At 51.8% G+C, this 13677-nt stretch overlaps 1 protein-coding gene across 2 annotated transcripts in view; it reads right to left on the reverse strand.

The window, feature by feature from the left end:
* The window catches only part of WWC1 (WW and C2 domain containing 1), a 158923-nt gene that overhangs the window by 32297 nt on the left and 112949 nt on the right, over positions 1-13677 (reverse strand). For both annotated transcript variants that reach the window (XM_088838511.1, XM_088838512.1), the window contains 3 exons: positions 11289-11531; positions 3721-3810; positions 2426-2961 (listed from right to left, as the gene is read on the reverse strand). In XM_088838511.1, the coding sequence (XP_088694637.1) occupies positions 2426-2961; positions 3721-3810; positions 11289-11531 (869 nt within the window). The remainder of the gene's footprint in view (positions 1-2425; positions 2962-3720; positions 3811-11288; positions 11532-13677) is intronic.

The raw sequence follows: 13677 nt of genomic DNA on the forward strand, positions 1-13677 counted from the left end.
GCACATGGTGCACTTTCCTTCCCTCTCCGAGCAATGGGCGCTGACAGTGCGCCAGGGCCACTGCCAAGTTCAGAGCTGCCAAGATGAATAGGACAGCTCCTGACCTCCACGCAGTATAAGAAGGACAGATTCAGGTGTTCCAACCTCAGGGCCAGCACTTCTGAGCACCTGCTGTGTGCCACGCACATGGGTGGGGGGTGGGGGGGCACTGGCTGAGCTAGGGGATGGTGACCGTGAGCCTCGCAGAGGCCAAGGGGCCATCTGGGTGTGCCTTTCCAAGCCTGCATCCCTCATCTGCAGCCCTGGAGCCCTCCTGCCTTCAGACCCACCCCGCTCCACCCTCCACGAAACCACTTAAGGAGATTAATTTGTCTGCTGACTGAACAGTGGCACTAATCGCATAACCTGCTTAGCATCTGAGCTCAGCCTGGCAAGGCTTCTGGAGATGGCATGAAGAAATGCTGGCCTGGGATGTGAGCGGTCCCTGGATCCCAAGCTGCACAGATGCTGTGGGGCGGGGGTGGGTGGCTCGGGGGAAGGGGTGTGTGGGAGGGGGTCACTCCCCACACCCAACTGGGATCCCAGCATCCCTGATCCAGCTTATCGCGGCCTTAGACAGGGAGCACCGGGAACCCTTCTTGAGTCTCATTAGAGGTTCCGCCTGCTCCCCCTCATCTCCAGGGAACAATTTTCTGAAGCTTTCCACCTGCTGCAGTAGGAAGCCTGTTTTTATTTTTGTTTGAGAGGACTGGCAAGACTGCCTTCCTGATGAGGGAGCCCCAGGGATCTCCGGGCTCTTCTTCTAAGGAAGTGGCTGGCATGCACCCAGCAGAGCCTTTAATTAACCAGGAAATCGTGTTGCTTCTCCCTTGCTCCCAGTGGCCCTTGTATACGAAGGAACTGATATTTCTGGGTGCTGCAGCTGCCCCCCTGCGCCCCCCCCATTCCTGGAGCTGAGATGGGTTGAGCTTCTAGCTGGCTTCATGGGAGTCAGAAGCAGGAGACCTTTGCCGACACTGCTGGCACCTGGCTCAGTGTGGGCTCTGGGTAGGTGGTCCTGAGGCCAGTCCTGATTCTCCTCTTACCGCAGTGATACTGACCTCAGACAAGTCACTTAACCTCACTGAGTCTCACGCCTTTCAGTCTGTAAGATGAGGATAAAATCAACACCCACCTCATAGTGTTTTGAGGTTTACATGAATCAGTATGTGCAACAGTGCCTGTATCTTGTACACCTGAACTCAATAAATCATCCTGCTCCGTCCTGACTTTCATACCATATGCGAGATGGGGTCAGCGAGTGTCAGGGGTATCTTAGGAATAAATACACAGAGCTGCCTCATGTCCTAAGGGGACCGTGGTGATAAAGAGGTTGGGTGCTGGGGTCAGAAAAACCCAGATTCCAATCTCCCCTTCCCCATTTGTTGGCAAGTGATAGCACCTCTCTGAGCCTCTGTCTCCCCATCTGTGAAATGGGTATAATAGAAGGAGCCTATTTCACCATATCAAGTGCATTGCCCACCACATCAATGCACCCTAATAAATATTCACCATTATAATTTATTATGTGGTTGCTGTTACAGTTGAAAATGTTTCTAATAAACCTTAGCTGTCATTATTGGCATCATCTTTTACTTTGAAGCTTCTGACCTGAATCTCAGTCTAGACTACACTGCCCTTTTTGACCTCATAACAGGAGTGATCTTTTGTCACTCCCTGGCTTCAATGACATGGATCCTTGCTGCAATTAGCATAAAATACAAACTCCTTACCTTACACAATTCGTTCTCTGCCTGATTCTCTGCCTTGTTGGTGACCCCCTCCCTCTGGTTTCTCTTGCAGCCCCTGTTTCAGCCTCAGACACTTTGTTCTTGCTTCTCTCAAGGCTGGCTCTTTCTCACCGTTCAACTTGAAGTTCAAATGTCACCTTCCTTTACCACCCAGCCTGAAATGGCAGCCCCACCCCAACCTGAAAGGCTCCATCACAGCCTGTTTTATTCTCCTCCTAAGTGCTTTCCCCCGGTCTGCTTGTACAGTTATTATTTGTACCTTTGTTTGCATGCAGGCGTCATGGAACCAGCACCTTGTCTGTCCTCCACACTGTATCCTCGTGACTAACCCACATGGCCTATCTGTCCAATGAATGAATGAATGAATCCATGTCCACCCATTAGGACATAGTTTCAACAGGCACTTAATACCTGTTACATGAATGAACTCACCATGGAAAAACCCTTTGCTCAGGATCTAGACGACAGTAAACACATAATAAATACCTACTGCATGAATGAATAAATCGATTCACTGTGCAGAAAGCAGTCAGTAACCGTTGCCTGTAACTGTCACAATTATCACTGGGGTCGGAACTCAGGCCTATTGAGCACAGTCCCCACCTCCCTCCCTCCTGGGATGCGGCGCTGTCTACCTTGGCCCAGTGGCTTGCCCTCCGGGCCGGGTTCCTCCAGCTGGTACTTTTGCTGCATGCTGCCGCCGAGGCTCAGCTCGCAGAGAGCAGCACTCAGCTCGGGGTCTTCAAACTCCAGGTTGCTCAGGAAGGCGTCCCCAGCCAGGAGGGGGTCAGCGATGAGAGGCGAGCAGGGTGGGGACGGGGAGGAGAGTGAGGAGCGGGGGGAGAGGGAGGTCATGGACTTGGGGGTGCCTGACAGGGAGCGCAGGGCCTGCAGGCGGCCGGCCCCCTCCGCCCTCTGGGTCTTGGCCACTTCATCCTCGTGGATGGTGGTGATGCAGCCGGAGGGCCGGAAGCCCGTGGCCCCCTCCAGGAGCAGGAATTCCACCTTGTTCTGCAGCTCCGAGTCCAGCTGCTCGAAGGGGTCATAGTAGAGGTCGGTGAAGCTGGCTGAGGCGGAGGAGTCCAGGCTGGAGGCGGCCAGGGAGCCCCGGCTGGATGTGAGGGACCCCGGACTGCTGCCCGAGGACAGGCTCTGCATGCTGCCGGAGAGGCTGGGGCAGGGGGGGAGCGGAGGACACTGAGCGGGTGGGCTGCCCGGAAGCTCCCCCGGAAAGCACTCGGGACACACTATTTCACTGGACCCCCCATTTCACTGGACCCCCCTGATGGCGTCCAGGGCAGACCAAGCACCCCCGCTTCACTGAAGGGGATATCCTGAGAAGGCCACGTAATCAGGAGCCGGCAGAGCTGGGATTCGATCCCAAGCCAGCTGCCTTCTGAGTCCACTTCCTCCTCTGTATCTCTGTTTCTCAAACCTCCACCAGCTGCACTCTATTTTCCTATTTTTCCATATTTGAATCCAGTGCCAAGGAATGCAGCTTAATATTTTTCTCCAAATCAACTCACTTTTTAAACATTAACATAGTTATCTTCAAAAGGAGCCTTTATAGCCTAAGTGTAATTTGAAAAGCCCTGTCAACTGATAAAAATACCTGATGAAAACAAAATGCTGTGATAGAATGCCGGCCACACTGCCCAGCAAGGCCCCGGCCTGAAGCCGACCCCCTCTGTGCCATGCAGGTTGGCTGGTAGGGGTGAGGGATGTGGACGAGACTCACTGGCACCCGACTGGGGCCTTCTGCGCGCTGTCAGAAGGACCGAGGAGGCTGCAGTCTGGGGAGGTGAAGGACCCTGCCCTGGGCCACACCTGGCCCAGCACAAGTTCCCTCAGACCATCCACGGGCCTGCTGTGCACTCAAGTGCTTCTGGCTGTTCCCCAGGGAACACTTACCCCGCTGCCCACCACTCACCTCTTCAGCTGGGAGTGCAGGGCTGCGACCTGCCGGGTGGCTTCCTCCAGCTCTCTCACCAGCTGGTTCCTCTTACTGTTTAACTTCAACCTGAAGAGAGCGAGAGAAGGCATGAGGGGGAAGCCCTGGGGGATCCAGCGTCCATCTCCCCGAGAGAGGAATTGCAGGCATGTACTCATGAAGATGTCCACAGACCTACACACACACAGGAACGTCCTAGGAGCGTTATACTATGACGTTTGGAGAGATCTGGTCTTTATGTACAATCTTAGAGTAACTGCTATATGCATCACCTGCTATATACCAGGGGCTGACTAGGAAACTTACGTTGTCGTTCTTCAGTCGCTAAGTCGTGTGTGACTCTGCGACTCCATAGACAGTAGCCTACCAGATGTCTCTGCCTGTGGGATTTCTCAGGCAAGAATACTGGAGTGGGTTGCCATTTCCTCCTCCAGGGGATCTTCCCAATTCAGGGATGGAACCTGCATCTCCTTTGGCAGGAGGATTCTTCACTGAGGAACCACCAGGGAAGCCCTGATATAGCCTTAAAGCATTTGCACAATAACCCTTCTTGTAAGAATTTTATCATCTCACTTTATGCATGGGGAAGCTGAGGCTCTTAGAGCTAAATAGTTTGCTTAAAGCTAGAGAGTTAGTGGCAGAGTTAAGACTCCACCCAACCATCCCTTGTGCGCAGAGAGAGAAGCCCACATGCAGATGTGTAGATGGCCATGTGCAGACCCAGAAGCCAAGGAGAGAGGCCTCAGAAGAAACCACCCTGCCAACACCTTGATTTTGGACTTCTGGCTTCCAGGACTCTGTGGAAATATTTAATACATTTCTGTTGTTGAAGTCACCCCATGTGTGGTATGCTTCTTTGGCAGCCCTAACAAACAAATATACAATCTTAGGGCAAAATATAAAAGGGACAAAAAGAGGTAGGGTCCACGACCAAGCTCTGAGTCTAAACAGCATCTCAAGACTGAACAGGCAAGAAGCAGTCAGCAAAGGAGCTTGAGAGAATGGTTCCAGAGCAGCTGGGGAAGATCCTGGTGAGTGTGATGGAGCATCACAGAGCCCGGGAGCAAAGGCCTGCACCCAGGCATGCTGACAACAATGCTCAGTTCTGCAACTCCCTTCCTGAGGGCAAAATCCTTGGGGTTTTATTTATTTTTATTTTTTTGGCTGGTACAGTACAGCTTGCGGGATTATAGTTCCCCGACCAGGGATCAAACCCAGACCCTTTTAGTAGTGAAAAGTATGGAGACTTAACCACTGAACAGTCAGGGATCTCCTGGGCTCAGGAATATGCATCTCTCTTTTTTTGGCCACGCCACTCAGCATGTGGGATCTTAGTTCCCCGACCAGGGATTGAACCCAGGCCTCAGCAGGGAAAGTGCCAAGTCCTAACCATTGGCCCACTAGGGAATTCCCTGGAATCTGCATCATTATTACCTATCCCAGGTGACTTTTTGGCACACTGCGGTCTCCAAGTTGCTTCACTAGCTGGGGATTGTAAGGCAGGAGCTGTGCCTTGCTCTCCCAGCCCCGAGCATGGTGCCCACAACATGGACATGTTTGAAAAGGCATCACTGGAGGGAAGACTCCTCCCCAGTTGACACAGGGAAAGCTCCTTTGCTCTCCTGAAAAGACCCAGACGCTCGATCTCCCTTGGGACTCCTCTGGTGGCCCAGGGGTTAAGAAGCCCCCCAGCAATGTAGGGGACACAGGTCCATGAAGATGCCACACGCTGCAGAGCAACCGAGTCCGTGGGCTAAAACTACTGAGCCCATGCTCTAGACAGAGCTTGTGCTCCGCAACGAAAGCAAAGAGAAGCCACCCAGATGTGAAGCCACAGTGAAGAGTAGCCCCTGTTCGCTGCAACTAGAGAAAGCCCGGGTGCAGCGGTGAAGACCCAGCACAGCCAAAAAGTAAATAATAGATTAAAAAAATAACCTCCCATGGATGCGTCTTCGTATCCCCTTATGCCATCCTACTGGACTCATGGCTCCCAAAGCACAGCCAACCCAGCCTGGGGCCTGAGAGAACGAGTTCATTTGCATGGAAAAGCTAACCATGCCATCCCTCCACCGACGTGCCCCAGGCCCCCAACACAGACCCTGCCATGAAGACCAGAGACAAAACTGGCGAGTGATGAGAGACGGGCAGGATCCGTCACTGGGGAGCCGGGCTGTGAAATTACAGAAAAAGGCCATGGGAACAGTGGGCGTAGTGGCCTCGGCATGGTTCTTGGCCAGTTCAACCCCTGGCGCTGTTATTCCAGAGTCCTGCCTGGGGCTGGGGGTGGGGGCAGACAGCAGGCTGGCAGATGGAGCCAGTAATGAACAAAAGCCCAGTTTTCAATGGAATGGACAGGACTGTGGAATGTGACCCTCTATAAGAGCAAGACCTTGAAAGGGTGTGAGGTCCGGGGGCGGGTGGTCAAGGCACAGCTGGGGGTCCCATTTCTACCTTTGTTTTCCTCTCCTCTGGGAGGAGACCACAGCACATGCACTAGAAGTAAACACAGGTTCCCCCCACCCACCCCGGAGGCCCAACTGGAGGCTTAGGGGACTGGGAGCCAGGTGGCCTTGACTTCTTAAGCACAGGGGTGTCGCCACCAGTAACAGCATGCAGGTGCTGAGGCCGCCTCCCAGAGGCAATGGGCTTCGGTGGCCATATGGCATTTGCATGTGATGCCCAGCACATGCTGGGAGGCCAAGGACACATCAAGCGTGGAAGCATGCAGGGGACCCAGGGGGTGGGGTTGGAACCCCACAAGCTGTAGCTCAGCACCTGGGGTGCTGGTTAAAAATGCAAGAGCCTGGGCTGCGTCTCAGGTCTGGAGAGCTGGTCCTTGGGGTGGGGGCAGAGACCCCACTCTAACAGGCACTGCAGCTCTCTGGAGTGGGGGAAGGGTCTGCAGGAAGGGAGGTGGGAGTAAGGGATAGGACAGGGGGTGTTGGGGGGAGGTCTGTGCTTCTCACCGATTCCTGATTGGGGTTCGGCAGGCCCTGTGGTGTGCTGTTCCTGGATGTGTCTCTTTCTGGCCTAATCAAAGCCACCTTAAACAGAGAGGCTGTTGTGTGCAGGTGAGGAGTACAACTGTTGTTCAGTCACTAAATCGTATACGAATCTTTGTGATCCCATGGACTGCAGCACACCAGGCCTCCCCATCCTTCACTATCTCCCAGAGTTCGTTCAAACTCATGTCCATTGAGTCGGGGACACCACCCAACCATTTCATCCTCTGTCCCACTTTAAGAAAAAAAAAAAATTATTTATTTAATTTATTTGGCTGTGCCAAGTCTTAGTTGTGGCCTGTGGGATCTAGTTCCCTGACCAGGAATCGAACCAGGGTCCCTGCATTGGGAGCCCAGAGTCTCAGCCACTGGGAAGTCCCCTCTGTCCCACTTAAAGAGGGAGAGAAGAAAGAGTGGAGTGTGGCTTCCCTGGAGGCTCAGTGGTAAAGAATCCAGTGTAGGAAACACAAGAGACATGGGTTCAATCCCCAGGTCAGGAAGATCCCCTGGAGAAGGAAACGGCAACCCACTCTAGTATTCTTGCCTAGAAAATTCTACGGACAGAGGAGCCTGGTGGATTACAGTCCACAAGGTTGCGAAGAGTCAGACACGAATTTAGCAACTGAGCATGCATGCCTGAGAAACAAAAAGAGAAAGAAACCTAGACAGAGAATAAGAGTCAGAAGATGAACGCAGACAGTCAGGGGGCTGGAGGTGAAGAACCCAGATGAAGACCTACAGGTGGGCTTTCTCCTCTCTCTCCTGCAGGGGCTCAAGCCATCAGTCCTGTCCTTCCCAAGGCTTTCCCCTGGCTTCTTTCTGTGTGACCCAGGGGACCCTGCCCTCTGGGACCTTGAGTCGCCCGCTCAGCAGCTGCCATGGACTGGAGGTTCTGGCTTCCCTGGACGGGCTGTGTGAATTCACTGTTCCAGGAGAGCAGCCAGACCTTTGAAAGGTGACGCTGAAGGCAACAATAAAAGCTCTTCTAAGTGGGCAGCAGCCTGGGTAGTCATCCTGGTTCTGTGCCTCGGTGATATAGGGTGAGCCTCAGTTTCCTCATCTATGAAACGAAGATTAATCTCAGGGTTGCTGGGAGGCTTAGATGAGATGATGTAGGTTACAGAATCTGGTACATAATGGTACCTTTTGCATGTAGTATAGTCTTCCCAGGTGGCACTAGTGGTCAAGAACCCACCTGTCAATGCAGGAGACTCTTAAGACGCAGGTTCGATCCCTGGGTTGGGAAGATCCCCTGAAGGAGGGCATGGCAACCTACACCAGTATTCTTGCCTGGAGAATCCCATGGACAGAGGAGCCTGGCAGGCAACTCGCTATAGGATCACAAAGAATCAGACATGACTGAGTGACTAACACTTTCATTTTAGGGAGTTCTAAGAGCATATCCAATCCTAGTTTCAAGAAACTGAAATTATTAGAGAAGAGCCTCAGTTCACAATCTGGTCTAACCACCGGCCTTCAGAATATATAAATATTTGTATGTAATGTAATTATCTTGTTTTTCCCCCCATATTAGGCAGTTGAAGTCCATATGGCCAATGACTTGCTCAAGGTCAGTGGTAGGAAGGGTACTCATGCGACGAGTTGACTCATTGGAAAAGACTCTGATGCTGGGAAGGATTGGGGGCAGGAGGAGAAGGGGACGACAGAGAATGAGATGGCTGGATGGCATCATCGACTCGATGGACATGAGTTTGAGTGAACTCTGGGAGTTGGTGATGGACAGGGAGGCCTGGCGTGCTGTGATTCATGGGGTCGCAAAGGGTCGGACCCGACTGAGCGACTGAACTGAACTGAACTGAACCAAGGAGTAAGGCTGTCACGCATCTGTTCTTTTCAGCTGCTGGCTGTGAGCATGAATAGCTGAGGGCTTCCCAATGATAGCTGCAGGGCCCAGGAGCAAGTCAGGAACCCAGAGGACTGGGAGACACATTAGGAGATACATGCAGAGGCCTGTAAGGGTCTGCTCAGGTTGGCTAACCATTTATTCTTTCAAATGACGCTAAAGGCAAAAAGGTGTCTTGTCACAGGCCAAGTCCCCAAGCTGCACAGCCATGGGGAAAGTAGGACAGGGTCTTGGCACTAAAGGAGGTTTCTAGAAGGCGCTTCCTAGGACTATAAACCACCAGTTATTGAACCCCTTTCCTCCTTCTCCCACCTGCCTGGTGGTGTGTCAGCAATCAGCCACTCCTCCCTGGAGAAGGAAAAGGTGAGAAAAGTGACATATCCTGGTGAATAGTTCTGACAAGGGGCTTGATGGGGACAGATTTCCTACCACTGACAGTCAATGGACTCTTTGATGTGCTTACAGGAGGCCAGGCAGAGGCGGGTCAACTTGACCCATCTGGCACCCTGCCATATGCCGATAGAGCTCACTCAGTTACCAGGGTGGGGCTGCAAGCAGGGTACCTTAGCACAGAGGAGGCTCCCTGAAAGCATCCTAGCCCCCACCATGGGGTGATACAGAGAGCATGGCTGGGCACCCAGGACACCTGGCCTGCTGCCACTGGCCCAGCCAGCTTCATCTGCTTTATAAACTGGGCTTCTGCCTCTGAGCACACTGGAAAGAGGAGTGCCCCGCTCATCCCTTCCCTTCTTGCCCAAGCCCACCCCACAAGTTTGAAAATCACTGTCTTCAATTCCGGGCTTCCATGGTGGCTCAGGCAGTAAACAATCCGCCTGCAATGTGGGAGACCTGGGTTCGATCCCTGGGTTGGGAAGATCCCCTGGAGAAGGGCATGGCAACCCACTCCAGTATTCTTGCCTGGAGAATCCCACAGATAGAGGAGCTGGGTGGGCTACAGTATATGGGGTCACAAAGAGTCGGACACAACCGAGCAGCTAAGCACAGCACGTCTTCAATTGTAGCTCCTTAAGGGCAGGTGGTAGTGGTGGTTTAGTCTAAGACATGTCCGACTCTCGCAAACTATAGGTTGCCAGGCTCCTCTGAATATTCATTGGAAGGACTGATGCTGCATATGCCTGAATATTCATTGGAAGAACTATTCATTCCTGAATATTCACTGGAAGGACAGATGCTCAAGCTGAACCTCCAATACTTTGGCCACCTGATGCAAAGAGCTGACTCATTAGAAAAGACCCTGATGCTTAGAAAGACTGAAGGCAGGAGGAGAAGGGGACGACAGAGGACGAGACGGTTGGGTGACGTCACCAACTCAATGGACATGAGTTTTAGCAAGCTCCGGGAGATAGAAAAGGACAGGGAAGCCTGGCGTGCTACAGTCCATTCCATGGGGTGGCAAAACATTGGACACGACTGAGCGACTAAACAACAGGCTCCTCTGTCCATGAGATTAAGGGCAGGGACTTTGTCCAATAAAGTCTGCTGCCAAAAAAAAAAAAAGTGAAAATAACTGAATATACTTTAAGAGTATCAGAGCAGACATCATGACTATTCTTGCCTTGCATGCAAAATATGTGCCACAAAACGTCTCTTGCACGAATGGAGAAGCTGGGGCCTGAATGACCACCTGAGGGACTCTGTGAACACGGAGATGCGCTCTGTGTAGTGTGGGTGTGGAGGCTGGGGAGACACTAGGATGGAAGTCTGTGGTGGCTCAGCTGGTAAAGAATCTGCCTGCAATGCAGGAGGCCTGGGTTTGATCCCTGGACTGGGAAGAGCCCCTGGAAAAGGGAAAGGCTACCCACTCCAGTATTCTGGCCTGGAGAATTCCATGGACTGTCTATGGGGTTGCAAAGAGTCGGACACAACTGAGCGACTTTCACTATACAGTCTAAACCAGAGAATGTAAAGCAGTGGCTTTCGTGTTAAATCAAGCCCACAGAAGAGGATAATATAGCCTCTAGGGTATTAAAAATTGTTTTGGATTAGTTGCCAATATTGAAAAAAAAAATCAAAAGAACTCTCTTCTTGAAAAATGGGGCCTCTAGCAGCCTGGGGACCGTACTCACTTCCTGGAGGCTGCAGACAACTCCTGGGGTTTGTGCACTGCAGTCTAACATGGCCCATGGCCTCTGGCATTTATATCACCTGCTTGACCCCTATAAGCATCTCAGTTTGCAAGCCCCATCTAAACCAGTGTTTTTCAAACTGCAAACTGCAATTCCTTAGCACGTGGCAAAACCAATTTAGTGGGCCACAACCGGTGTGAAGAGAGATGCAATATGAAAGAAAGTATCAGAGGACTGTCACACAGAAAGACTACACACCGTTTCGTGAAACTTTTATCTATTCGGTAATAACATGCAAGTCACTGTCACGAAGCTGGAGAACAACTGCTCTAAATCACACAGAGCTTATCTCAGAAGAGAATTTCTGAAAATCTGCATGTGAGCAGACGTTTTGGTAATGTGATTCCCTCTGGTAAAATTTTGGGATGGTTGACTGGTGAGTCACTTCCCTAGATTTGCTATTCTGCAAAGTGATGAGCTCTCTAAACTGTGCTCTCAGAGTGGAGCCCAGGCGTCCCAGGCTGTCCCTCTCTCTGGGGGGCTAGAGGGTGACCAGCAGCAGGGAAGGGCCCCATGCCCCCAGCCCAGCCCCACCTCTCGGTCAGCGCCTTGCTCTGGGTGTCCCGGGCCGCCTGCAGGTCCTTCTCCAGCCGCTTGCGGGCCATCTCCAGCTGCTCCACCTCCCCTTGGGTCCACTTCCGGGGGCTGATGAAGCGCATCTCCTTCAGCAGCTCCTCCTTTTCGTTGATGAGGATCAGCCGGTCCCTCTCAGAGTCGAGCACTCCAGGCCAGGCCTCACTGTCAAGCTTGGCGAGCTGGATCTTCAGGTTGGCGATCCTGTGGGCCAAGAGGGTGAGCGCTGACCGGTGTGCTCAGTGGCAACCCAGGAGCAGCAGGACAGACTGTGTTGCCAAGGTTACATGGTCCGAGGAGCACTGCTGTTCTCAGAGCATCCTCTTTGACCCTGACTGGCTTCCTTTTGATCAGTGTGTGGTCTCAAGGAACAGATTTTTATCTGACGAACACATGCGGTGCTTACCACATGCCAATCCCAGCTCAGCAGGGAGGGGGTTAGAGGCAGTGTCCTTGCCCTGAGGGACATGAAGCCTGATAGAACAGAAGTGGATCCATCACCAGGCAATAGCCTCCTACCGCTAGCTATGTGACCTTGGGCAAGTTGCTTCGTCACTCTGCAGGGAATAACAAAACCTCCTTCCTTGTGGGGTAACGGTTGCAGGTTTTAGGACATAATTCATAAAATGTCCAAGCGCAATATTTGGCACATACTAAACCAGCACTCAATGAATGTTTCTGCTGCTACTGCGCTTGCTCCCTGGTTTAACCACTTCTCATGTGTGTAATGTGGGGCACACTCCCTGAGCCTTGCATAGAAGAAAACAGTTACTTCTGCATCAGAATTGGTGTGAAAATGAGGAATTATGTGTTCTGTATGTCTGGCACATAAGTGCTGAAACAATGGCAGTCATGGGCCCTCTATGCTGACAGCAAAAACTGCCGTTGCTCCCCTGGTGTTCTCAGTCCAGAGGGTAGTGGTAGCACCCTGTGAACAACTGCAGACTTGAGGTCTGAGGCTGCCTGCTGGAGTCTTGGCTCTGACTTTCTTAAGAAATCATTTAGGCAACACAAGCTGCTAGCACAGTGCCTGGTACACTGTAGGACATTAAGCAGTGTTACGGGAAGGAGCTGGGAGCCCTTTACTGCTTTGAGACTCAGTATCCTCATCTGTGGGCTTCCCAAGTGGCATGAGTGGTAAAGAACCTGCCTGCCAATGCAAGAGATCTGAGAGACGCAGGTTCAGTCCCTGGGTGGGGAAGATGCCCTGGAGAAGGGCACGGCAACCACTCCAGTATTCTTGCCTGGAGAACCCCAGGGACAGAGGAGGCTGATGGGCTACAGTCCATGGGGTCACAAAGAGTCGACACGACTGAAACGACTTAGCACACACACATGCATCCTCATCTGGTGGGGCTGATACTGGTATCTGCGAGGCGAGTTGTAAGGACCAAATGAAAACATATAATTAAGAGCTCTTTACACAGATGTAAGTGAACCCTTTTAAAATTAATACATTTTTTTAAAAATTGGAACAATCCATTCCATTAAAGAGGACTTGAAAAAGAAAAAAAGAGCTCTTTATACAAGGCCAAGTGCTACATAGATATTCGGTATGATTATCATTGGATCAAATTAAAATTCACAGTATTGCTAAGAGTATTGCTGCTGCTGCTGCTGCTAAGTCACTTCAGTCGTGTCCGACTCTGTGTGACCCCATAGATGGCAGCTCACCAGGCTCCCCTGTCCCTGGGATTCTCCAGGCAAGAACACTGGAGTGGGTTGCCATTTCCTTCTCCAATGTGTGAAAGTGAAAAGGGAAAGTGAAGTCGCTCAGTTATGTCCGACTCCTAGTGACCCCATGGACTGCAGCCTACCCGGCTCCTCCATCCATGGGATTTTCCAGGCAAGAGTGCTGGAGTGGTTTGCCATTGCCTTCTCCGAGAGTATTGCTACAAATACTTAAAAACAATCATGTGATTCTTCAGGATTTAGTCTTTGCAAAGTCTTTTTATTAATAGCTATCACTACCAGGCTCCTCTGTCCATGAGATTCTCCAGGCAAGAATACTAGAGTGGGTAGTCATTCCCTTCTCCAGGGGGATCTTCTCCACCCAGGGATCGAACCCAGGTCTCCTGTATTGTAGGTGGATTCTTTACCATCTGAGCCACCAGGGAAGCCCCTTCACTGTCCTACCCTGGGGTGGACAGGACCTAATGGTAATCCCGTGGGACAGGTAGCCAGAGAGGATTTGGTTCCCCTATGACTGCAGGTCATACACATGACCAGTATTTGTTGGGGCCCCAGGCCTCCAGACCCTCAGTTCAATCTTACCTGCAAACAGGGTGGCCAAATTCTTATTTCACCAAAAACATTGTTGGAGATGAGACCTCCAGGCTGTGTAATGAGA

This window comes from Moschus berezovskii, chromosome 8 (genome assembly GCF_049115385.1).
Source record: "Moschus berezovskii isolate FMDL1 chromosome 8, NW_MosBer_1.0, whole genome shotgun sequence".
Lineage (NCBI taxonomy): Eukaryota > Metazoa > Chordata > Mammalia > Artiodactyla > Moschidae > Moschus > Moschus berezovskii.